General features: G+C 38.4%; 1 protein-coding gene across 1 annotated transcript in view; it reads right to left on the reverse strand.

Moving 5' to 3' along the window:
- Positions 1–426: 426 nt before the first annotated feature.
- The window catches only part of FKBP1B (FKBP prolyl isomerase 1B), a 42,772-nt gene continuing 18,528 nt past the window's right edge, over positions 427–24,670 (reverse strand). The window contains exons 3-4 of the mRNA XM_072407463.1: positions 8,405–8,517; positions 427–3,661 (exon numbers count right to left, since the gene is read on the reverse strand). Of these exons, the coding sequence (XP_072263564.1) occupies positions 3,533–3,661; positions 8,405–8,517 (242 nt within the window). The 3' untranslated portion in view covers positions 427–3,532. The remainder of the gene's footprint in view (positions 3,662–8,404; positions 8,518–24,670) is intronic.

A 24,670-nucleotide genomic window follows, 5' to 3' on the forward strand; every position in this document is an offset into this window, starting at 1 on the left:
ATGGAGAGGAGGAGACCGACGGAGGGGCACCCCGCTGCACTCTCTCCACTTTCACTTCCATTGTAATCATTTGCTGTCCATCGTCCGTGGATTGGCCAGGACAGTCGTTCAGACAATGAGCACTGTATACACGCACGATTCTCGTCCGATATCAGCCTTGAGACAATTATCAGATGGGAACCATTGCACTTGTGTACGTAGCTGAACAGGTAGTGATATGACAATGGACTTGTCTGGACTTGAATGTAGAATGCTGTGTAATACGTCAGTGCTATTCAAATACAAGTTATTATTGATAATGGTTTGGATGGATCCTCCTCTCTATATCTGGGTATTATGTTTATTCAGATCTCTACCTATTCCAATTCCCAGATAAGAGCCACATAGGAAAAAAAATAAATACACTGCACAAGTTATAAAACACAATGTTTTTCATAAAATTTATTGTCTTGTTTCTTATATATATAGATCTGTATATAGGTACTTAAAGGAGAGGCTTTGTTTTGATCAGCAGCAAGCATGACGTACAGGTTTGAGTTGGAGTGGTACGACAGGTAACCCATAGCTAATGCCCTTTTGTGCACGGGTCGCACACAGATTTTTTTCCGAGCACCTCCTGTCCTAAGTGTACTGTAAGGCAGTGGGTTTTATTTATATTTTTCTATTTTTAATACAAGATTATTTGATTTATTCAGAGTGTGAGTTATGTCACATGCAAATTAAATTAAAAAAAAAAAAAGCTTGCCTCCAGACAGCAAAATATCACTGATGTGTGTCAGTCTCAAACATAGCGTGAGGGCAGCCATTTTGTGAGTGAAACCAAATTGTCCTGAGAAAAGGTTTATCAATTCGCTAGGAATCTATGACATCTTAAAGACAGATGATAACAGAACAAGTCTGATGCTATAAAGCACAGGTACCATTAAAACAAGGAGAAGTGGTCTTCATAACCAAATGTGCTGTTACTGTTACAATTTTGCCTGAAGCCTGAAAGAGATTGGTTCATTTTATCTCCAAAGCTGACAAAATGGCGGCTCTCACAGTGTTTAAACAACTTGTCCATCTGGAAATAAATCTAAAAAAATGTACAACTTATAGAGAGTGTGTTATACCAGAGTAGGCTTTTTTTTGTTGGTGTAGCTGAGTGTTTTTTTTTAATTTGCTTAACGTTCTGGAAAGCAATAAACTTTTAAGCATCAAGACAAAAACACAGATACAACTTTAGAAATTGAAATGACAGTAACAGCAATGAGGGCTCCCTGAATGAGGAGCAGATTTTCTTTTCTTATAGGCTGAGACCAAGATCTAGGAAGATACTTTGATGATAATTTACAAAAAACAGAACTTAGGTAGTAAGCCTTAGGGCTCTTTAAAAAGGCAGTTCTATGAACACCAAAAATAAGAAGCATGAATTTAAAATATATTAAAGAAATCTATATACATGTGCAGGAACGACTGAACACATTTCAGCTTAATGGCGTCTATTTATAAAGCAGTTCACGACATTCACTATTACATTACCTGGTGGAGAGCCTTCCAGGTGTGTGACAATGGCTTCTCCACCAGGTGCTTTAACGCCCATCTACTGGAGCGTTTTATTTTTACTCATATGAAATATTAGTAATAAAAGGATTAAAAAATGAATAGATAATGAAGGAAGCACTGGCCAGCAGAAAACTTCTTCCTTTATTACATATCATAGGACAAATGCTTGTAACTGTGAAACGCGCAGTATCTGTACCTCTACCACCTACTAAAGGAAGATGTTTTCGTCAGTCCATTGGTGCACCACTTCTTTTTATAACCATAAATGGATGACCCTCCAGGTCTATTTTTACAAGACCAACAGCCCAAATAATTTTATTTGTTTCATTATGATTTCTCTGCAAGGAAAACCAATGGTTGTTTAAATACAATATTATAGATATTGCCTAAACAACATTACGTTGAATGTAAAATCAATATGTGATCATTAAAAAAAGGAAAGGGTAGGGATTTCATAAAATGACTTAAAAAGAACTAAAAATGTAAAGAATTTTATGTTGGTGTTCTGGAACTGTCTTTGTAAGTTGCCAGGAACAGGACTACTTGAAGGCCGTGTACACATTGCTTGGAGTGGGAACAGAAAACACTGCCTGGGTAGCGTGCCAATTACAGCGTTCTGACCATACTCTACATTCCCAATGATCCTTCTGTCAACGTACCTTTGCAGTTTATGTCTCTGTATTAGGTGACCTAGCCTAACCAACTAATTGTAGACAATGTGGGGTTGAATCAGCCACAGTTTCTTGCATCTCTTTGGGATTCCAGATCTGTTGTTGGGCCTCAGATCTACCAAGGATGCCCAAGGGTCCTTTGGTAGTACCCGTAATGCAAAATAAACCAACAGAGTGCAGCCCCTTTCAAAATGAGAGGATAGAGGAATTCTGGTAAAGAGTACCCAAAAACTGTATAATGATCTTTACCAAGATCTCCCAACAACACGCCATTTTTTAATGAATGACCCTACAAAACTAATTCTTAGTGCGTTTTAGGGTCAGGACCCCTTAAGGAGCTGCAGTAAAGGGAAGGCAACGTCACTTGCCACAAGCATTGTGTAAAAGGCCTTACTGTAAAACTTTCAGTTCTTATGGCCAGGAACAGGACAGATGTTAGATACATTCATAAAAGATCACAAGTTCTGTGACTTTGTGTTGAAATGATTGGAAGTTTGACGCCTGGTCTGTGAAAGGCCAATAAGGAAAGCCAATGGTCTATTAGAAACCCAAGGTCCCCTCGTCTCTTTTATGTCTTTCAGCTCATCTGTATATAGGTAACGGGTGGAATGTATGTTGGTTGGCAGGAACCATAGGATTATAAATCTGGGTTTTATGAAACCTAATCTCCTAAATGTTGTTTTTGTTGTGTTCAGTCTTCCGGGCTTATTTATTAAGGCAGTGCAAACCACAATGACTGCACGGCCCTGTGCCGCAACTAATCAGACCAAATCTCATCAACTGCTAGGGGGTGTTGCAATTCGGTCTTTGCATTTTGCTACTGTCTTATTAAAACTAGCATGAGTAAGCTTATGATGTATAAATAATTTTGGACCTTTAGTTTTTAAGTGCAGCCATCACATGTGCCCAACAAAAGCAGTTATTTTGTGTCTTCAATAGATATTCAAGCTTGGCAATTCACTGGCGACATCAATAAGCAAAAGGCTACTTCTCCTATGAACACAGGACAGACACACTTAAAACTGCTCGATATTATTAAGAAAAGAGACATGACCTACACAGATTGACCAGGTATCACTTAAAAGCAATCCTGTTAAAATGATGACTCCCTCCCACTGTCAGAGAAGGCTGGGTTTTATATAGCTAGTCTCCTCTGGCAGAGCTAGGGGGTATTGTGAAGACTTAACAGGTCACCTCACTGCTGAAGCGGTCCTACTCAATCATACTGACTTCTCCAGCAGTGAGGGTAGTGTCAGTTAAAGGAAGAGGAGGATGATGGTTTCGGAGATCTTTTGTCAGCCTGCCCTGCAACATGTTCATTCGATCTTCAGGAGCTCTACATCAAAGATCAGAGTAGCGTTGGGGGGGATGACGCCTGGGTGCCCCGTGGCTCCATACGCTACGTCAGGTGTGCACGTCAGTTTTGCTCGCTGGCCCAGACTCATCTGGAGAAACCAAGAAAAAGTAATTAATTAATTAATAATGTTTAAATATAAAAACACACACAATTTTTGTTACATAGAAGAAAACAACAGACTCCATAGGATCGGACCCCCAGGAATGTAATGCACAGCTCTTTTATGGTACATTAGAAATTGCTATGCAAATGCAGAGGGAAGTAAAGGAGCTAGTTTTTATTTTTACATCAGAATGTATCCTTTCTTTTTTGCAAGTGGTGCTAAAATGCAATGAATTGGCAGGTGAACAGTACATGTGTATAGGTGGATAATCTTCGACTAGTTCACAGAGACAATCACACCACCAGAAAATAATAGGCTGTTCAAAATAAGATTGTCTGCATTCTTCTTTACAAACTCAAACATTCACTGTAAAAACTGACAAATGTTTCAAGATGTTGCTTTGTTTTGACTCACTGAACTAATATTTAGTCATATAACCACTGTTTTTGAGAACTGCTGCACGTCTGTTTTGAATGTCGACCAACTTCTGGCACCTGTGAACAGGTATTCCAGCCCAGGATGATTGGACCACATTCCACTATTCTTCTTGGTCATGGTTTTGTCTCAGAAACAGCATTTTTATGTCACTCCACCAGTTTTCTATTGAATCAATGTCCAGGGGTTGGGCTGGCTACTCCATAACATCAATCTTGTTGGTCTGGAACTAAGACGTTTACTGTTGTAATTGGGGTAGTTGTCTTGTTGAAACACCCATTACAAGGGCATTTCCTCTTCGCCATAAGGAAACATGACCTCTGCAAGTATTTTGATGTATTCTAACTGATTCATGATCCCTGGTATGCAATATATAGGCCCATCACCATAGTATGAGAAACATCCCCATATTCGGGGGAATAATTTTTACATTTGAAATAAACAATGTACTTTTTTAACTTAAATGTGGGGGATTGGAGTACCATTTAAACACACACAATTTAACTTGAAGATGTGCAATAAAGTGTTTGATTAGAAATTTTTGTGTTTATGTCTATCATTCTTTTAAGCTAGCTGGCTTCTTTAAGATGGCAGGAAAAACATGAACTTATTTTCCTTTCAAAAGAAACTTTCACTGCCCCATTCCCAGAAATAATTACAGTTGTGATCTACAACTAACTATACTCTAGGGTGCTTTTTCAAAAAGTGGCAGGTGGCTAAGTGGTTATTACTTGTGCCTTGCAGCGCTGGATTCATTTTCCACAAAAGATGCCATCTGTATAAAGTTTGAGCTGGCCACAGGAAGGAAATCAATGAACCACAGCCCAAGAAACCTGCCAGGAACCCCAAGAGGAACCAATCCCAAAGTTGAGAAAGGATGCTCCAAAACATACAGACTCAGGCAGAAACTAAGAATGGCCCACAGATCATATTGGACATCTTAAAGACCTATAAAAAAAATTACTGAACACGATGGATGATATATGTTTACTAAATAATTATTTTGCAGCCCTGAACACAAAGAGAGCTTTAATAAATCAGACCCAAAGTCTTAAGTATGCAATGTCACTGTCTACAAACACATTGATCAGGAACAGTCCAGGCATAGCATGGTGTTTGTGTCAGCAGCAACTAGATTATGAGAAAACTGATGAAAATAAATTCCGAGATTGAGGGGGTTGTAAAATCTCCTGTATTTAGGTATAAAAATAGTACCATCATTTATAAATCTGCCACTTTCAGTAATGGCAAGTGGGTACTTGTCTGCAAATATGTACGATAAATAACTTTAATGCTGTGCACCTTAGCTACAGCAATGGGCAAAGCATTCTGGAGAGCTGCAGACAAAAGATATGCAAGCAATGATCTGTCTTAGAAAATCTATACTTGAATCATAATGATTTTTTTTAGCTGCAAAGAAATGCGTCTTACTTTTTTCCCTTTTTTTGGGACAAGGTGCTAAGTGTACAATGTAGGGTTATTTTATTAAATGAATTCCTATTCGATTTTAAGCACAAGCTATGTATTTGAAGATCTTTTTTGCGGATCTTTTTGCAGAGTGGGTGCTCTATAGGATTTTATGCTTCCTTATACGCTTAGATAAAATCTAGGTTATCCAGGTTCCAATTTCTATTGTGTTTCTGTTAAAAGATTTTACCACCCAAATATGTTACCCTAGTTGTGGGAAGGGAAAACTTCTAAAAGAGACCTCAGGCAGTAATAAAATTACATAAAACATTACTGGTAAAGGTACACTTTGAAAACCATTAAGCGTAAAGTGATTCCGCCTTTAAAATCAATGTAGAAACACGTGAAGCCCCTGAAAAGACAACATCCAATACTCCTACAGCCCCCAAGTTGCCACACTACCAATCTCTACTGTAGTCAAGGAAAAGCATTTGTTGAAAAAGCTGAAGAATCTGAGACATCGGGAGGAGTCAGAGTCCTGGTTCCCTTTGGTGTTCTCAATGGGTTGATCCATTGGCAAGTGTCTTGTGGCAACGTAAGAGCTGGGAGAGGAAGCCACAGAGCACAACTAGGAAATCAACCCTTCAGATTCTGAAGTTTCTCTTGACCATAGCTGACATCACGGCTGTAGGCACCAGAAAAGCACTGGAGATTTTCTTTGCTCCATATAGATTTTAGTAACAAAGTTGCTTAGTTATTTTATTTCTATGACTTTTCCATTTTTTTTCCATTGAGGGACTATAAATGTATTGTATGCATTGGATGGGGCACAGGTTTATTTATTTATTTTTTTAGAAAGGATACAAATGTATATATTTAAAAAACATGTCCTCCTCTATTATACTGCAGAATCATTGCCTAAATCTTACTATACATCTATAATATTAATCAGTTATTCAATCTTTTTACTATACTTCTCATTCTTTTGTTTCTTCTGAACTTGTGTACAGGTCATCCACATTGGCATTTATTTATTACCTTACCTTGTATATCTATTTGTTAAGCAATACTACTTCTCTTTCAATTGCTCTATCCACCCATGATGTTCTCTTTTCTGCTTAGCATCTACTTGATTGTCAATTTGTTCCAATTTTACTTATTGATTTATTTATGCTGTGGCGGATCTATAAAATCTATAAGTTGCTAATGCTTCACTATGGAAAGTGACAACATCCCAATGATTGGGTATGATGTGACCAGTCTTGCCAGTCTATTTCCATAAAGGATTAGTGTAAGAGCATGTAAACATCTGATGTAGCCCTGCAGAGTCGCAGATGGCCAAAAATTGCAGAAACCTGATTAGGACGCAAGTTGGAGCACTGGGAGAGAGAAATGTAGACGCGTGTCTCCTATGATTTAACAGTTATGCAGCTGTCACTGCCTGAAAAACGCACATTATAAAAGTGGAACTGAATAAGCAATGATCGCTGACCCAGTCAAGATGGGCAAATGGCTTTTACACATATTGCTCATTACTAAAAATAACTTTCATTTCTGTTTCTGAAGAGCGGTAAGGGAATATTTAAATGTCAATGTCAACTAGCTCGGTGCCTCACTGGGGAACCCAATTTAATATTGTGCATACAGAACTAGGACACAGTTTGATGACATTAAACCAGCAATATGTTAAAGCTGGAAAAAACCCACAAAGCAAATTAACTTATGTATACATTGATAAAACCTTACTTGAATTTTTTTAAAAGCTAGGCAAGCACACAAGAAAAAATCAAATCGGCTTATTACAGTAGCAGTTATTGAGAAATTCCCATGTCTGAATGCCCTTTGATTCAAATGTGACTGCTAATGCTATGCAAATGTTTCCATTGTTCCTTACTCATTTTCCTTTAGCTGAATGGAAATGATACGTCACCACTGCGTGCAAATATACAGAGACAGAAGCTTCTATACACTTGGCAGGCTGACTAGTGGGGCTAGTGCAAACCAAAGCAAGGAAATAATGGTTTAAATCCTACAGGCAGCGACTTGTCTAAGCCAATGGGCCACTCGTAACTCCTTGATGGGGCAAAATTGATCAAATCTGGCAGTAATTATAAGACAATGGGTCTGATTTATTAAAGCTCTCCAAGGCTGGAGAGGATACACTTTCATCTGTGAACCTGGGTGATCCAACAAACCTCTAATGGATCTGGTCCAGAATCAACCAAGTTCGCATTTGAAAGTATATCCTCTCTAGTGCTAGAGAGCTTTATCAAATCAGGCATATTGTCTTTCATAATTACAACCAGATTTGATCATTATTTCCCCAACTTCTCAAGCTGCTTGAAAGGTGAAAAGTAGAACTAAGAAATAGAAATACATCTTCTCTTCATTGCTGATCCAATGTGTTCAGAACCAAAAGCTGTTAATACAAAAGCATAGGTTGTCCTCAATAAAATCAAAATGACCAGTAGATCTAGATACATGGATTGCTACATTTATATGTACATTTGTGGTCCCATGGTTTTCCTCCCTGAGATTCGAGCAACGGGCCTTTTATGATGCTCTGCATTCCAATCTTCAAGTGGTCTTGTTCCTTTTTTTCATCTTAGTGTAATCTTACCTGAATTGTAATCATGATGGGACATGACCAGTTCTTAATATACTTGCGCTTGTTCTTGTGCAGGATCTGGGGCCTGGATTACATTACTGTGTGTTGTAAATGTCACTTTCCAAAAAAAAAAAAAAAAACAACCTACAAGTTACTTTTAATGAGGTTTTCGTGGGTGGGGGTCAGTCGTAGTGTAGTAGGTACAATATTAGGTATTGTATAGATATATCATATTCATAACTGGGTTTACTTTAACACACATGAAAGGTCATTCATACCTGACCAACACCATCGTCCCATCCTTTGATCACTTCCTGACGTCCTAACCTGAACTTGAAAGGCTTGTTTCTATCCCTGGATGAATCAAACTTCTTTCCATTTTGTAGCATGCCTAAAGAACAAGGAAAAAAAGTTTATTAAAATTGCAGCAAAACCAGAACACAGCAAAAGTGTCCAAAACATGCAGATCATCTACAGGGAAAACTTATGTTAGATCATCTCTAAACCCCGTCCATAACATTCCACCAACCTTTCACACCAAGACAAACCTGTGTGTTAAACTATTTTAAAGGAAGTTCAATTTTAACGGAAATAAAAAAGATTATGTGCATTTAACGCTCGATCAGGGAGGTTGCAGGTGTCAGATGCAAATGTAGGTGCATACATATTATGTTTATGATGACATCAGCTTGACCATTTTAAGATGGGTGGGTTGGAGGACATTTCTGCAAGATGAAGTTAGAAGCACACTGCTCTTAATATTCCAGAGACTTACTTATTGTTGTGGTACTGAAGAGAACTTAGAGGAAACGTACAAACAAATGACAGTGCAAAGTGCCACCATGTGCCCACACAAGTCAAAATTAAATTTACAGAAGCAGTTGATACCTCGCAAATGTTGCTAATACAACAGTAGGACCCTATACAAAGTGGTTCTGATATTCACCTAATTACATGAAGTGTTCTCCCCAGAAATATTTTTGAGCTGGATGGGAAGAAGCTGTAGGCAGGTGGTGGCTCCTATGTTGTGACCCAATTCTTCAGTAACCACCCAAAAACAGCCAGGTGGCTACTAAAAAGTGCTGGGTGATACGCCCGACAAGGTAGTCTAGGGGGAACAATGGCATGGAATGTGAATTCCTGGTCTCTACAGGTTGGTATAGTTCTAAATGGCAACAGGCCATAAGCTTCATCAATAACCATTAGGTAACTGGTGTTGTAATTGGCTGACCCTAGCACAATTTTATATGGGGAATGTCTAATTTTTTTAGGTTTATGTAAATGTAGCCAAGTAAAGTACAGAGATTGTGCAATATCTCCATTGCTGCTGCTGCCATATAACGGGTTACATCAGCTGAAGAGGTAGTTTCAGAAAATCTCACGTCATTTGTTGGGGACAGCAAAAATGAGGTCATTAATGTCCAGGCACATTGTGAGGATACATTTTTGAACCTCAGTCAGTCACGTAAACGTGGTTTAGGGAAATGCTTGCTGCAAGATGACTTAGGAGAACCACCTTCTCACTTTCCAACCACACTCTTACCAACCATATTCACCATTTGGTTGCTCAAGCCTATAGAACAATTGCAGGCTTACGGGCTTAATATGCAATTCTGAAACAATCCTTACAACAGACTGGCATAGCCAACAAATTTTGATTGAACTTAAGTGCCTATTTTTCCAACCTAATATGATCACAATTAAAATGTAAATTTCTATTCAATAAGCATGGTTTAATATCATAGGACACAGATGTATGTGTATTTTGCAAATGCAGATTTGCAGAATTTGCTGATTCTCAGTACAGGCAGTTGTTTGTACTTTTCTAACAATCACGCCAAGGTTGTAGGACAAAGGAATCCTATGTCTGGGTAACAAAGACTGCATATTCTTCAGTAAAGTCCCATGAATTATTAGCACACATTAGCACTTTGCATATCCAAGACACTAAGATTGGCCTTATCAGTCAAACTTTCCTGTTCATGTCAATGGAAAGGGCGGAAGAGGAGATAAGTGGTACTAGTAGGCACCAATAACCTCAGGGGTGGGGGAAACGAATGGATCGGGGCATGTTTCTCATTGATACTAGCTAAAAACATAGCAACTGTCACCTAATGTAAGAACATAATCTGTAGTAACTATGTTGGAGTGCCTCCAGCTCCATATTGCCCAGCATGTTTAATGTAGGGTTCTGTTTTTGGAAAAGGTGGATGAATCACGTTTCAGCCTCTGTTAAGGTTTACACTGGAAGAAGTTACAATATCCATCACTGAAGCTATGTCAAAGTTTCCATCTTCTCTGGCTCCTGTCACCCTTTCACAGCATCTGCTCTTCTTGCTATAAACCTGCAGGTCTGGCAGCAGCTGCTGGGAGGGGAGCCAGACATCTTCCTGAACAGCAGACTCTGAACTTTCCATCAGGAAGTTCATGAACAACCCAGCTACAGTACCAGGGGACCCCCAAGCTCCAAAGCAGGGTTCCCTAAATAGGACTATGTATACCCAAAGGGCTGGTAAATGTGCATTCTGCATAATAGTTCAGGGGCCGAACACTACTTCTAAAAGCTGCATATTGTATTCAGGATGGGGTTGAATGCATGAACTTTATTCATTATGTTATTACTTTATTATTACATTCCTAGACAGGTTTACATGAGCCCTGCTTACAACGCTTTGTTACATTAAATCTTTTCTTCTGAGGGCAGTGGAGTGCTGACTGTGCACAGCGTGCATACATGACACTCAAGTCTACAAAAGCTGACAGTCAAATATCATCCTCTTTATCTTTCACCACTGCTTTGCATAGCCTCCCTCTGCGATAGAGAACTACATTAACAACAAATAAGGTGACCTGTCTCTAAATACACTGCAATGATGGATGAGCCAGGGCCATTGTTCTGCCATGTGTAACTGAATCATCACATTAGACACATGACTAATGCACAACTTGCCGCGAGGTGCCACCGAGCAGCCGACTCCTATAAACAACCGAATGTCTTCTGCATTGTCTATCTCCCATCCTTTGTTAGAAGTGACAATTGCAAGCGGGATCTGGATTTCATCCTCTGCTGCTATTTACTCCAAGTAAAAGATTAGCAGATAGAGGTGTGTATTCGAGATGATAAATTCTACTTCTTAGTACAGGTCACCAAATGGAAAAAGATAACAATGGACTTTATTAATAACACCTATTATTTAATGTTGGTTGCAGGGTAGTGACACAGCCTGGGGAAAAATCAACATTAGGGGTGTCTAGAGGTTTTTTGGATCATTTTCCATGGGTCAGTGATTTTTGATGATTTTTTAATTTAGCTCTTTATTTTTTCGGTCTTAGAGGCATTAGAAAGCAAGGGAAAATTTTTGCCCAAGTGGAAAAAGGAGAATAATAAAATAATAGGCTAATAAAAATTGATCCCTGATTCTTACTTCTTCAATAAGCTCTTCTATGATATAAGTAGGACCACATGCAAATGGCAGACTATCTTTTGTTCAAACAACTGAAAAACGGCCATCCGTGCTGATATCATAGGAGTATACATATTGGTGGGCTCAGTGGGAAATCTCTAGAGTCTACTGGTTAATATATCCTGTTCCAACCAAATCACAAGGAGCTTATTTATAACAGACAGAAGGTATCAACATCCAGGGTTTTGTACATTGCATTGCACATAAACTATGGGCAGCAATGGAGTGCCATCATAGAGTTGATGTTTGGTGAACCCATAAGGTGACTTTGAAATTACAATGATTTTTAGATGCCTTGGCGAGACCCCCCCCCCCCAAACTATATGGTCAGGATTACCACCATAAATAAGCACCATCTCTGGTGGTGAGGGCACCTTAAATGTAGAACCTGTGATTTTTCTATTTTCTCCCAATTAACATGGAAATGAGCAATGGATATGAAGGCAGCTGCCATCATCAAAGGTGAAGAGTTTAGACTTGGCAATAGCCCAGTAAAGTGCTAATAAAACATCAGGCTGTAAGTTTGTTTTCTTTTTTTACAAAATGCCTGCTTTCATAGTTGGCTATAACAACTGTGTTTGACTTCAAGGCATATCAGTTTGTTTTTATTAGACAGCAAGGTAAAAATAGGTCAGGAGTAGAATGGAATCCACAAAGAATGTGGTTGGTGATGGACTCTCGAGGAAACGCTGACAGTGCAGATACAGCCCACTGTCTGGTGTCTTAGCGTTAAAGCTGATAAGAGTCCCCTTCGTCAATGGTGTGATGGGTGAGACCACCAAGACAAGTGGTCATATCCTGAGCTATGCATTATGAGAGTAACAGATGCTACAGTACAAAAGTTTCACACTTGGCACAGCAAAACAAAATAAACATTATTAATTGGTGTACAGCAACATGTGCCAAGACTGATATATTGAATCGTACTAAGCAGAATGAAAGTTCTGTAATCAGGCAGGTAAAAGGAAAGGCAATATCCTTTCTGCAATATTTCCTACTGCTTGTATGATCTGGCAAAAAAACAAGATGTGTATGTGCGGTGTCGCCTTTGGTGGCCAGAATACCCAGAAATTCAGGCTTCCTGCTAAGAATGAACTAACTCCTGCTTACACCACCCTGGCTCAGCTAATCCAAAGGGCCAAAAAGAAAAAGTTGGTGGCGCCCTAGAAGGGAACAAGGACAAGTGAGTACCTTGGGTTATTATTACACAGTATTTATATAGCGCCATCATATTAAGCAGTGCTGTACAAAATAGATAGTCGTATCACTAACTGTCCCTCAAAGGAGCTCACAATCTAATGTCCCTACCATAGTTAGTTCTGTTTTAATATTAGAAAAAGGAAATGTATGAACATTTATTATTGAGATTGTCCATAAAAAAATGGAAAGCAATCATGGGGGAAAAATATAATTTGTTCTTTTTATATATCTATTAATAAACTATCTTCATGTGATTTGTGAGTAGATTCCATTTGAGAAAGAAAGGAAAATTCTGGTTTCAGGTGAAGGAATAAAGACCGAGCTGCCAATTCTTCTGGTGACGAAAGATGTGTACAACTGCCTACGACAACACAAATAAAAAAAGACATTTTGGCTACAAATTCCCTTAAAAATCTATTTGTTGTAAACCTGTACTATTTGCTAAACTTTGCCAAATGAAACATGACACATACAGTGCGTTTCCAATGCTTATATTGCGTTTTAGCTTCATGGTAAGATCCTTAAAAAAAGAGTTTGTCACTGAATGTAAATGAAACGACAAAACAATTTTCACATGGAGGAGATGTCTGCATTACAACTGTTAAACTGATAGATTAAACTAAATCAAACCTAATAATGATCACAGCTGTTCTTGCTGCTCAACCCTTGGCGGCTCAGATGACACAGATCCCAATACAACTTTACAGGGATTGCGTCAAATCAGATTAATCTGCTGGTTCCTGGTGTACAATTCAATAAATGGGCACTGCATGTATTGATGAGATGTGTGTAATAGGGACATAATGCAATTTGAGAGCACTCCAACTAGTCTGTTAAATGGGTTTGATAACCTCAAGCGATGTGTGATGTCAGGACATTTCACTCTGGGTACTGCACAATTGTCTGCTTTTTAAAATAGAGCCAAGGGAGGTGTCTAATGAAAAAATAAAATCCACTCATCAATGCAAAAAAGTAGTAAACCTGCTAGAAGGACCACAGTTGGCACCTAGAGGAGCCTGTATATACCTTTAGATGTCTTTCAGAGCACCTAGAAAATATTAAATGTAGACTAATACCAGTTATGGACATTTTTAGTGCACACCCTTCTCCTGTAATTCTGACCTCAGGTGGCAATTTCTAGGCCACATAGTACCTGGCGCTAACTCGCTGGCAAAAAAGTCACATGCCCACCCTTTCCCAGAAGTACCAATTATTCCATGTTGCTTTCCAAGGAGGACTGAGAAAAGTAAAGTAAAACTAATCTATATTGCTGGGCAGATGAGGGGCTAAAGATAGGGTCATTTTAAAATACAAAGGGCAGAAAGGTTTATCATAGGAAAACCACAAACATTTTAGAGACTTTAGAGGTCGGATAGATACAAGAGTTCAACAACAAGATATAAAGCTACATTACACTTTATTTGAAAATTACACGTTAACATCTGTGATATAACAATAAAATCAGAAGCTTACTCAAAATAACACACTCATAGAAATCTCCTTATGGAAAACTCTTTTTTACTGAGACATTGCACAACTTCAACGCGTTTCGCAGAAGCTAAGTCCGCTTTATCATGAAAAGGAGATCTACAAATAATAATCCAGTAACAATTGATTAACAAAACATATTTACATTATTTTAAACTCATTATTAGTTTTCTTAAGATTGGATTAAATTTGATAATAAACTTATGTTCACATTGAGCACCCCAGGTTTGAATGGGTTTCCACTGGACACTCCAGTTTCTTCTCACATCCCTAAAATTGCAAGTATGTTGATTGGCTTTCCCTCAAAAAGTGGCCTTGGACAGTGTTAATGATATATGACTATGGGAGAGACATTAGATTGTGAGCCCCATTGAAGGACAGTTTGTGATGTGACTATGGACTTTGTAAAGCGCTGCATAATGTTGAAGCTATATAAAATACCAGTTAATAAATATTAATAAAAAGATACAAGAATCTGTAACAGGCATTATGGTATACTGCTGACCTAGAAATAGTTATTTTCCAAATTTAACTTTCTCTTAAAAGAGGAACTTCAGAAAGTGGTATGTGTTATATATCTGACACAACTTCTAACACAACTATAGGAAAACACTGCCCTTCCTGTAAAGATAAGAAAAACTGCATGTATAAATAATTATGAGCAATTCATTAGACCTTCAGCATACCATTGGACCTGGTCTGAATATGAAAAAACAAAAAGGTCTGGTTTCAGGACTGAACTGCATATTAGTTTCTCTTTAAAAAGAAGTAAAAAAAAGTTAGTTGGTTAATTTGATTTTTAACTTAGGTTTTTTGCACTTCCATAAAAGTATAACCATTAATAACACAAAAGAATCTGCAAAATTCTGAAAATTTTGCAAAAGTTGACACAATGGGCCTGATTTTTTAAAGCTCTCCCAGGCTAGAGAGGATACACTTTCTTTAGTGAAGCTAGGTGATCCAGCAAACGTGCAATGGATCTGGTTCAGGATTTAAAACATTTGCTAGCAAATCGCAAATGACTTTATTATTAAAAGAGCTTTAATACATCAGGGCCAATGACTTGGCTTTTAAACCCTGTATTACCATTTTTTTTTTTAAATTGCATTTAAGCAGGTTTGCCAAATTAAAAAAAAAGGTGAAAGTTTTACACACATTTTAGCACTGAATTTGTTCTTCCTCTATCCCCTGACCTTATATACCACTTTCCATCTCAATTTTATGATCTTGATGGTAACCTGAAGTTACTTTTCAACTCACACCCATTTTATTTCATCATGCTCCTCTTTCCCGCCGGCTCTTGATAAAAACAGCCGCCTATTGTATCAGTTTTAAGTTTTCACTTTATTATGTATATTGGTAAAACTCTCTATTATTACTCTACTATAATGTATATTGTCTAAACTCACAACTGTGCATCTTATTATCAAAAAATGTTACAAAGATGTATAAAAATGAAATAATGTAGTGATTTACAAATCATTTTCATTTATATTTTCACTTAAACACAGTGTTTATATAATTTGCAAATTATTGAATTTGGTTTCTACTTAGTTTTCAAAGTGTTCCAAGTTTTTTGGAAGCTGGGTTGTATATGCTTTGATGCTTGATTTATTAATTAATACTTATACAAGATTACATATAATGGTATTATACATGTATGGGTTGCTCACTGCATAGCATGCTGACTTCTGTTTCTTATCCATTGTCTATGTAGGCTGTAATATTAGCATACAACATAAAATTACTGTATAATCTGTATGTAACCCCTTCATTTATGGCATGTGTCACAATAAACTAAAAAAATATATATCTTAAACAGTGATCCTTTCAGTTTTAATTAAATATCTATTGATATGCCCATGGGGTCCAGGATGAGGCCCTTTCTGTGTATTTGTCTCCTGGCTGTGCTTCTGATTTGTAGCCTAGTCCTCCTTTTTTAATGAATATTGCAAATGGCAATGTTGAAACATATTGCAAACATATTCCTGAGTCTCCATCAGGAAAACCCACCTTAAGACATGCCGTGGATCCATTGCTAGAGTGCATGTACATAGGATGTGGTTGGCTGCAGGAAATTCAGTTGTAACAGCATTATATGAGAAAAACATTGTATGATGCACGGAACTTTAGCAAGCTAAATGGTCACTCATTTAGGGTGTACATGAACTTAAAAAAACAGGGTCATGCACTTCATAATATTTACGTGTCTATATTTGTTATATTAAAAATGGCGGCTGAATCATGTGTTTTATTAGCTGTTCATGCTAGTATGTGCTGGTCCCAGCAGGGATGACACTTGAGAATTACCACGGCCCCTTGACTCTCCTGCAGGATGGAGGATATACCAGCAGTGAATGTCTGCTATGCTCCATGTCATGTCTGCCCTACAAGTGGCTGCCAGAGCAGGTGGTGGAGAAAGCTTTCATAGGAATGTACTCCTACCCTTACAGGCTGCCCAGCATTTTCTCAGCTGTTACGGTCATCCTTCAGCCTGAGCTGTCATGTAAATCAGAAACGTTGTACATCAGGTCTTCATACAAAGAATGCCAAAGCAACACATGGGTGGTGGGTGTTCGTAAAGGTATGACTCAAAATTAACTAAAATATTAACAAAGTTAAAATAACATAGTTAAAATAAAATAATTTAAAATGCATTGACTACCTTTTTAGTGGTATCTGACCTTGCTGCAACTAGTAAAATCCCTGCCTGTTGTATGGTTAAAGAACTGTATCCTCTTATCATATGACCATGCTGTGCGACTTCCATAGAACAGAGTGCAAGGGTCTGAACACACTCCATATTAGTCGTCCTCATCTTTTTTACCATAGGGAACCCTCAAAATAACTTTCAGGTCTTCAGGGTACCCTTACTATATTTACTTGATCCACAGCTCACAGTATATTAAGCTTGAAGGTCAATCGGAAGCATGCCTCTTACATTGGTAGTCAGTGGGAAGGAAGCCACTCATTCAGCCGAAAAGATCATTAGTTGGAATACACAAACTGCTCATTGCTCAAGGAACCCTTAGCAACTGTTGGAAGAACCCTGGCTGAGAAACACTTCTCTAGATTTTCACCACTAAAACCATAATTTGTGATCTTTTCACATAAAAAGTGTCAATGTCATTCAGGAGGTGATTGGTAATCTTCCATACTGAATTACTAACACCACTATCATTATGCTATTGTACAACAATGCAGCTGGGCACCTCACGCCTGTCTCTCCATCCTCTCTTCCCCATAGAACTTAACATGTATGTACAGCCAGCAATCCTAAATGGACACCTGAAACTCTCGAAAATGAGGATTTGGACCCACAGCAATTACAAGTATGTAGAAGTCTCATTACCATAGACCACAAATTCAAAGGTAAAGAGTCAGAGGTAGTCAGCAGATAAGGACACCATCAGCTTTAGGGATTTAGTGAAAACTGCCACCAGCAAAAAAAATGAAGAGGTCACTCAGCAGGCAGCCTTTGTCCCATGGGGCTGCTCATGCTAAAAGGGTACATCAAGTCTATAGGAATGAATAGAGCCTATAGAATGTATGTACTGGAGGAACAAAGCCTGGCTAGCAGAACTAATGCATGGTGGTTGACTGCTTTAGCACCTGCACTGTCAGATTGGATGCGTGGGACTCGTCCATGGAGCTTAGATACAGCTGCTTCACGATATTCTATATTCGAAAAGGGTACCACAAATATATACCGCTGGTATGGTATGCTGTTAGGGGGTAAGGGTAAATTATGAGGCAGGGCAGTGGGTATGTAATGCAGTGCAGTAATTCGGTAGACCCAAATAGGTATGAAGATGTACCCCAAGGAGCCAGGTTCATGGTAGCCAGGTCTGAATGGAAGTCAGTTGAAGTCCAATGATTAACATCTCTGACTTGGAACAAGAAGTATGGATGGGTTCACAAGCTTTACTGTTAAGCTTACTGAAGCACATTTTACCTACATATCCCTCAATTTTATATTATTCTGTGTAGATTCTATTTGTGAACGTTACATTTTGGGTTATTATGCTAAAATTATGTTTCTAAAACTTTACCAGATATGTCCATTTATTTCAGGAGGTGCTACCTTGAATTGAATTACTACATTGCTTTTCCCCATTTTGATGACCAACCTCACCGCTGTGGTGTTGTTGCTGTTTACTGGCTCTATTTCATAAATACAGAGGTTTGTTTTTCCTCTTCCAATCAAACCAAAAAGTTTGGGGGACAAGGAGCATATATGCTCCATTTTGCATGTTAAAGAATTTCCTTTAGCAACAAACAGAAAATATTCCAAAGTTCCAAGCATCCATACAATTTTGCTTTCATCATTGTTTTTATGCAGTTGAGAACAAAAAGCTTTAAACTCCTTCGGACTATGCTCGGCTTGTAAGCTCTCATACGGTCCTCTTCAATAGGACACAGCGGAGAGGAACATTAGCAGCAAAGGTCTGGCTTTTTCAGCATGGAAACCATGTATCCAACCAGGTATAATTAGCCAGCGTTAGACGCTCTTGTACTCTGGAGGGGGGTCTTTCTACACTATTCTCTACCACTCAGCTTGACAATAATTATGTACGCAGCATAGAGTCGGAGCAGCGGGAACGAACAATGAAATCAAAAGCTTTTGTGCCATTTTCTTACAGCGAGCAACTTTACGGTAACATCTAATTTTGTTTGTTTTTTTATCCTTCTTATTTCTGGTGAAAGGAAAAAAAAAAGAACAAAATGGTTATGCTAATTGGCCTGCAAAGCAAAGCGAGAGCGCAATATGAACGCCTTTGCAAAAGAAAGGTGAACATTTAAGAGCTTTATCTTGACAATTCAGAAAGCAAGACTTGTTACAGAGTGTGAATGCTCAAAAGGGCGATGTGGCAGGTACACAAATCTGTCAGTGATAAGGTACAAAGAGACCTTTTTGAAATAAACTGGACAAAATGGGGCCCTATTTAAAATAACAAAAGTATGCCAGTGCTGGGAATAAAAATGTCCTGGCATTATCAAGGTCTGACATTCCAAGGTCCAGAACTTTGCTACACCAGACAATGACGCTGCCTCTATTGCTAGCTTGTTAGAACACAAAGGGCTAAACACAAAACATGTCCCAAGTTCTCCAGAGAACCTTGCTCATTGAAGAAGACTCTTGAAATGCTTTACAGTGCTTAGCTCACAACTTTAGCCTGCAAAATGAGAAGCTGTCTGAAATCTAAGACCTAATTCTAAGGGTCCAGTCAAACCAGCAATTCTGCTTCATTACTACAGAACAACCTCACTTTTCTGAATTTGGATTTCTCTAGCCGACATGTTGCAGAATCTTGATGGCTAACCTCATATCGTTGGTTCAGCCATTGACGGTGCAATATTAGTTAAGTTCACTCATCTATTCTGTTGGTGCTGAGCTTTAACCAGGTGCAAAATCTTTTGTATGAGATGGCCCCATAATGAACTGATTGCTATGAGTTTTGCTGCCATAGATTCCTAATAGGTGTCTTTGGTAGGACAATTTATAATACCTAACATTAAATGTCATCTCTACTGGTGACTTCATTGTAAAGTTTCATCAGGAATGCTTAGATGTGCTAGTGATTTTCAATTTTTCAAAGTTGATGGATCCATCTGTCTGATCCCTACTGACCCCTCAATTCGGAACTTAAGCTTAATTTTCTTTGAATGCCAATAAGCCAAAAGAATTCAAATAGTGGTTTTATATATGTTATAGATGTTAAATATGTGGATTTACCATGCAAGTTAGGGTGGACCAACGCAAAAAAAGCTGGGGCACTGGCCATATGCCTTCTGTGGAGCAGAAAATTCTGCAGTACTCTCCCAGGAATTTTGTTTAAGCTTGGAAGGAAAAAGTTGTAGGTGGGTGGTGGCCCCTGTATTGTGACCCCAACTATTCAGTAACCATCCAAAAACAGCCCAGTGGTTATGAAAACGTGCTGGGTTGTGCGCCCTGCTAAAAAGACCTGGGAAACCACTGATCTGGGTTCAGAAAGTGGCACTACTCTCATCATAGCTTTAGTAGGCCTTCAGGATATAAGAGGACTAAAGGAAACCTATACTGAGAACTATGCAACCATTGTGTACAAATATGGATGTAGATCTTCATAGAGACTCCAGTCAAATAATTGTTTTACATGAAATTGCTAGCAAGATCATAAGTATGCTCCACTACATAAACCTATACACTTTAAGAACAGAACATAAATTATAATGGTATTGTGGTGCTGAAAATGTTTTTTGGCCTATAAAAGATACATGTACTTAGTGCAATACACAGCTTTACCAGGGAGAGCCAATTAGGATCTTTGTATAAAAACAGTAAATTAATATAGTATATACTACATTACAATAGTATAACACAATATAGTGTTTCATTTGGTTAAATACTCCATATCATTTTATTAATATGATCCAATATTACTTGTTGTGTCAGTGATATTATTCAGTATTATTCTTTAAAAATATTCTTACAGAAAGGTGGCATAATGAGTGATCTGATCAAGCCTGAAGATAAAAAAGCAGCTTTGGTATCAGCAGCCATAAAGCTTCTTGTGGGCTACAGTAGGGAGGAGCAGTGGTGTGAATAATTTATGTCTGAGCAACCAAATGTATGCATAATTGGGCTGCAGATAGACTTTAATGTGCAAAATGAAGCATCAAAGACAAAGAATCAACAACTAGATGGCCCTAATACAATGATTTACTGGTAACATGATTTTGCACAGTAAAGTGCATTTATTAAAAAAAAAAAAAAAAAAAAAAAAAAAGGATCGGGAGAAAAACAAAAACTGTTAAAAAACAGGGTAGGTTGGATGAATATATTTCTATGTTATTTAAACCCATGGCTGTAGGTCCATCTCCCCCCCACCTCCAATGTTGGCAGCTGCAGAAATGTTGCCGTCAAATAACTTTCATTGGAGCAGTCAGTCAGTGCTTCAACTGCTTTTAGTCCATCTTGACTGCCAAAATGTTGATAGAAGGGAATCACAAGCCTGTGTACAATGCAGAGCAACAAGCCAGCCTAGCTCAGATGTTGAAATCTTCATCAAGACACAGCTGTAATTCAACCACATTAGGCCAATTATTGGGAATGACATTTGTCTACATGTTTGTAATACTACAGCGTGCTTTGCAAACACACCCACTGCAGGTTCCATGGGAACTTACATACTGATTTTTAGAGCTACATACCAGATTCCAACCTGTCATACAAAGCTTGTTACATGACTGATGGAGAAGAAGAGAGACCTCTAGATCTGCTACTGGAATGTCCAAGGACAGATCAGAAACAGATCGCACCGTAAAGCAATCATGGCCACTACGTTCTGGGTCCATTAGAAATTTAGATAGTCATTTATAAGTTTCATCTGAGTTGCCTTGGGAAACTAGGTGGAATCCATGGAACCCTCAGTAATAAAGGAATAACACAATTTTAGACTATGGGCATCATCCCCTATCAGTGAGCATAGTGCAGCCAGAACCTGAAACAGACTATCAGCACTAACCATTTGAGGCAGCTGTACTGTGCCAAATTCACCATTTAGCGGTAGGGGCATTTAAGGATTAGGGTAAGAAGCAAGGCTTCAGGTGCTCAGGTAACCCCAAACAGATAAAAACAGAAGGTTTGGTGCCAGAAGGTGACCAGGTAACAGTAGGCAAGCAATTGGGTCATACATTGAAGATGCATAAAGCTCTGCAGAGAAAAAGCAGCAATGGGAAGATGTTGTCTCTATACCGTCTGCCAGAAAAGAGAGCGTGTAATATATATATATATATATATATATATATATATATATATATATATATATATATATATATATTATACAGTGATATGCCTACATTTGCACTAAACAACAATGTAGACTTCAGCAAGGCCCAGGACCTGACCATGACATCTAGCAGGGGTACTTGGATCACAAAACTGGTTGAACAAATGGCATATTCTCCTACAGGTACCCAGCAATTAGCCTTCTGATCAGAGTAAAGGCAAATGGAATATACATTGTGTTGCAAAGCTGTAAGAATGGCTGTACTGCATTAGCAGTTCACAAATTTATTTAGCCATTTCTGAAATGAATCTATATTACGATAGGTTTGCTGTAACAGACCCGTTTTCTAAAATACTGCATTTATGAGAAAAATAAAAAAAAAATATTTTACATTAGGTGATACTGTAACAGGAAGCTGTCTTGATAGAAATCTATGGTCTCCTGTAAAACAATTTCCATATAAACACATTATTACTGCAGAGATTGTAGTTTTTATTTTCTGGATCTCATCAGAACTACATCTTGACAAATAATGTTTCGTATCCATTATCCAAGGTCACTGGGTGCACAGGCTGCTTTGCTCCGAATGCATATATACATGCACCAAGAGAAACGGCTTTCCTGAGATAAAAAGACTCACATTAGATTTATCATGCTAATAAGATCGTGCTGTAATAGAATTACACTCGTATATCACATAAACTCTGCCCTTCCAGGAGCTCAAAATAAATTTCTATACAAGTCTAACTAGGTCTATAGAATGTGATTACCAAGAACAGATGCTCATTCAGAACACAAATAGGATACAAATAAAAGCAGGAAACATGGCTGTATAAAGACAATGATAACAAATCTTAATGGATTTTTAAAGAAAGAATATGGAGGGCTGTCTAGGAGGTGGCCCGTGCATCATTTTTATTATGTTCCACACTATACCACTATTTATATTGTGCATACGGGATGCAGTGCTTTACGGAATACACTGAACTAATAAAGGTGTTTCAGTATTTGTTCTTGAGATAAACACACAAGGAAGATTAAATTGATGTACTGGTATGTGTTAATTGGTAAAAAACACCTTGTTTTCATGTACAAGTGGTAATTTTACATTGGGCAGCATGGTGGCTCAGTGGTTAGCACTCTGGCCTTTGCAGCACTGGGTCTCAGGTTGAAATCTCAGCCAGGACACTATCTGCATGGAGTTTGCGGGTTCTCCCAGTGTTGGTGTGTGTTCCTCCCACATTCCAAAAACATGCAGTTAGGTTATTTGGCTTCCCCCAAAATTTACCCTAGACTGTATTAAAGACATATGACTATGGTAGGGACATTACATTGTAAGCCCCTTTGTGGGACAGTTAGTGACATGACTATGACTTTGTACAGCGCTGCCTAATATGTTGGCGCTATATGAATACTGTTTAATAATAATCTATATGGGGGTAGCAACATTCATTACACAAATACCTGGCTTCCTGCAGCACTGCACACGATTCTCCTTTATTGGGTCAATCAATGCACTACAAACAATGCAATGCCTGCCTTTACCCCACAGGTGTGTTTTTAGGTTGTCAGAGATCATACGAACATCTTCAGTTAATTTTACAGCCACAGTGTAAGAAACCTGTATAGTAGGGAGATCAGATTGCAGAGACAGCAAAAAGTTCCACAGAGGTGACGCAAACTTCCACCTCCAAGCAAACTGGGATCAGCCCAACTTAAACAGTATCTGAACATAACCTGTATCTAACCTGAAATCTTCCAAGTTTAGACTATAAAAGGGGGAGGCAAAACAAGGAGACAACCACTTGCTCTGCTGTGCTCATGGCCTTACAAAGAATATACTAACAGGACAGCATGACATAGAAATGTGATCATGAAACTGAAGCTTTTTTTACGGTCCAGTCACAGGTTGAGGGAGAGACATGATTTAGAAATGTTGTCACCTACCTGTATAACTTTTTCCCCTTTATCTATGTATCAGCCATTTGCCCAGAATTCAGTGTAAAGGTGAAACCCTTTATCCCTTTAGTCCCACTGAACTGTTCTATTTCAATTCCAATGTGGAGGATCCTGACAAATCAGAGGCACATACCGACTGTTGGGGTAAATCCTGACTTCTTGAAATCCTGATCTGGTTTAAGCTGACGAATACCTCCCCAAGTATATTACATGAGAAGACTGTTGCCCAGCCTGGCAGGAATATTGGGAGCTACCCTGATCCCTTCCAATCTGGGCCATGCACAATATCTACCGCACATTTTAAAATTTGCTTGCTAGCAGATCCAGCAAACAAGGATTGTTTTATGTATTTATTATTAGGCAAGGTATTAGGCCCTCTTCATGCTCCAGTGCTGCCAACTTTCTTCTGGGTTGTACAACATCTAGCTTCATTCATCTTACTTACTATGAGCCCAGGTTGTCACAAGCACAACCCCGGGGATGCATCATGATGTTACAGATAATGAAAATTGTGATTTATTTCAGATAGATTCAGTAAGCTTTCCATAATGATTCTGGGAATGACTTCATTCTCTTGTCACATGACGCTGTGCACCGTAGAACTCCAAGAAGGTTATGTTTAGGGGCAAGGAATACATGTCCTACTTTCTGCAAGCTTGGG

Source organism: Pyxicephalus adspersus, chromosome 4, assembly GCF_032062135.1.
Source record: "Pyxicephalus adspersus chromosome 4, UCB_Pads_2.0, whole genome shotgun sequence".
Classification (NCBI taxonomy): Eukaryota; Metazoa; Chordata; class Amphibia; order Anura; family Pyxicephalidae; genus Pyxicephalus; species Pyxicephalus adspersus.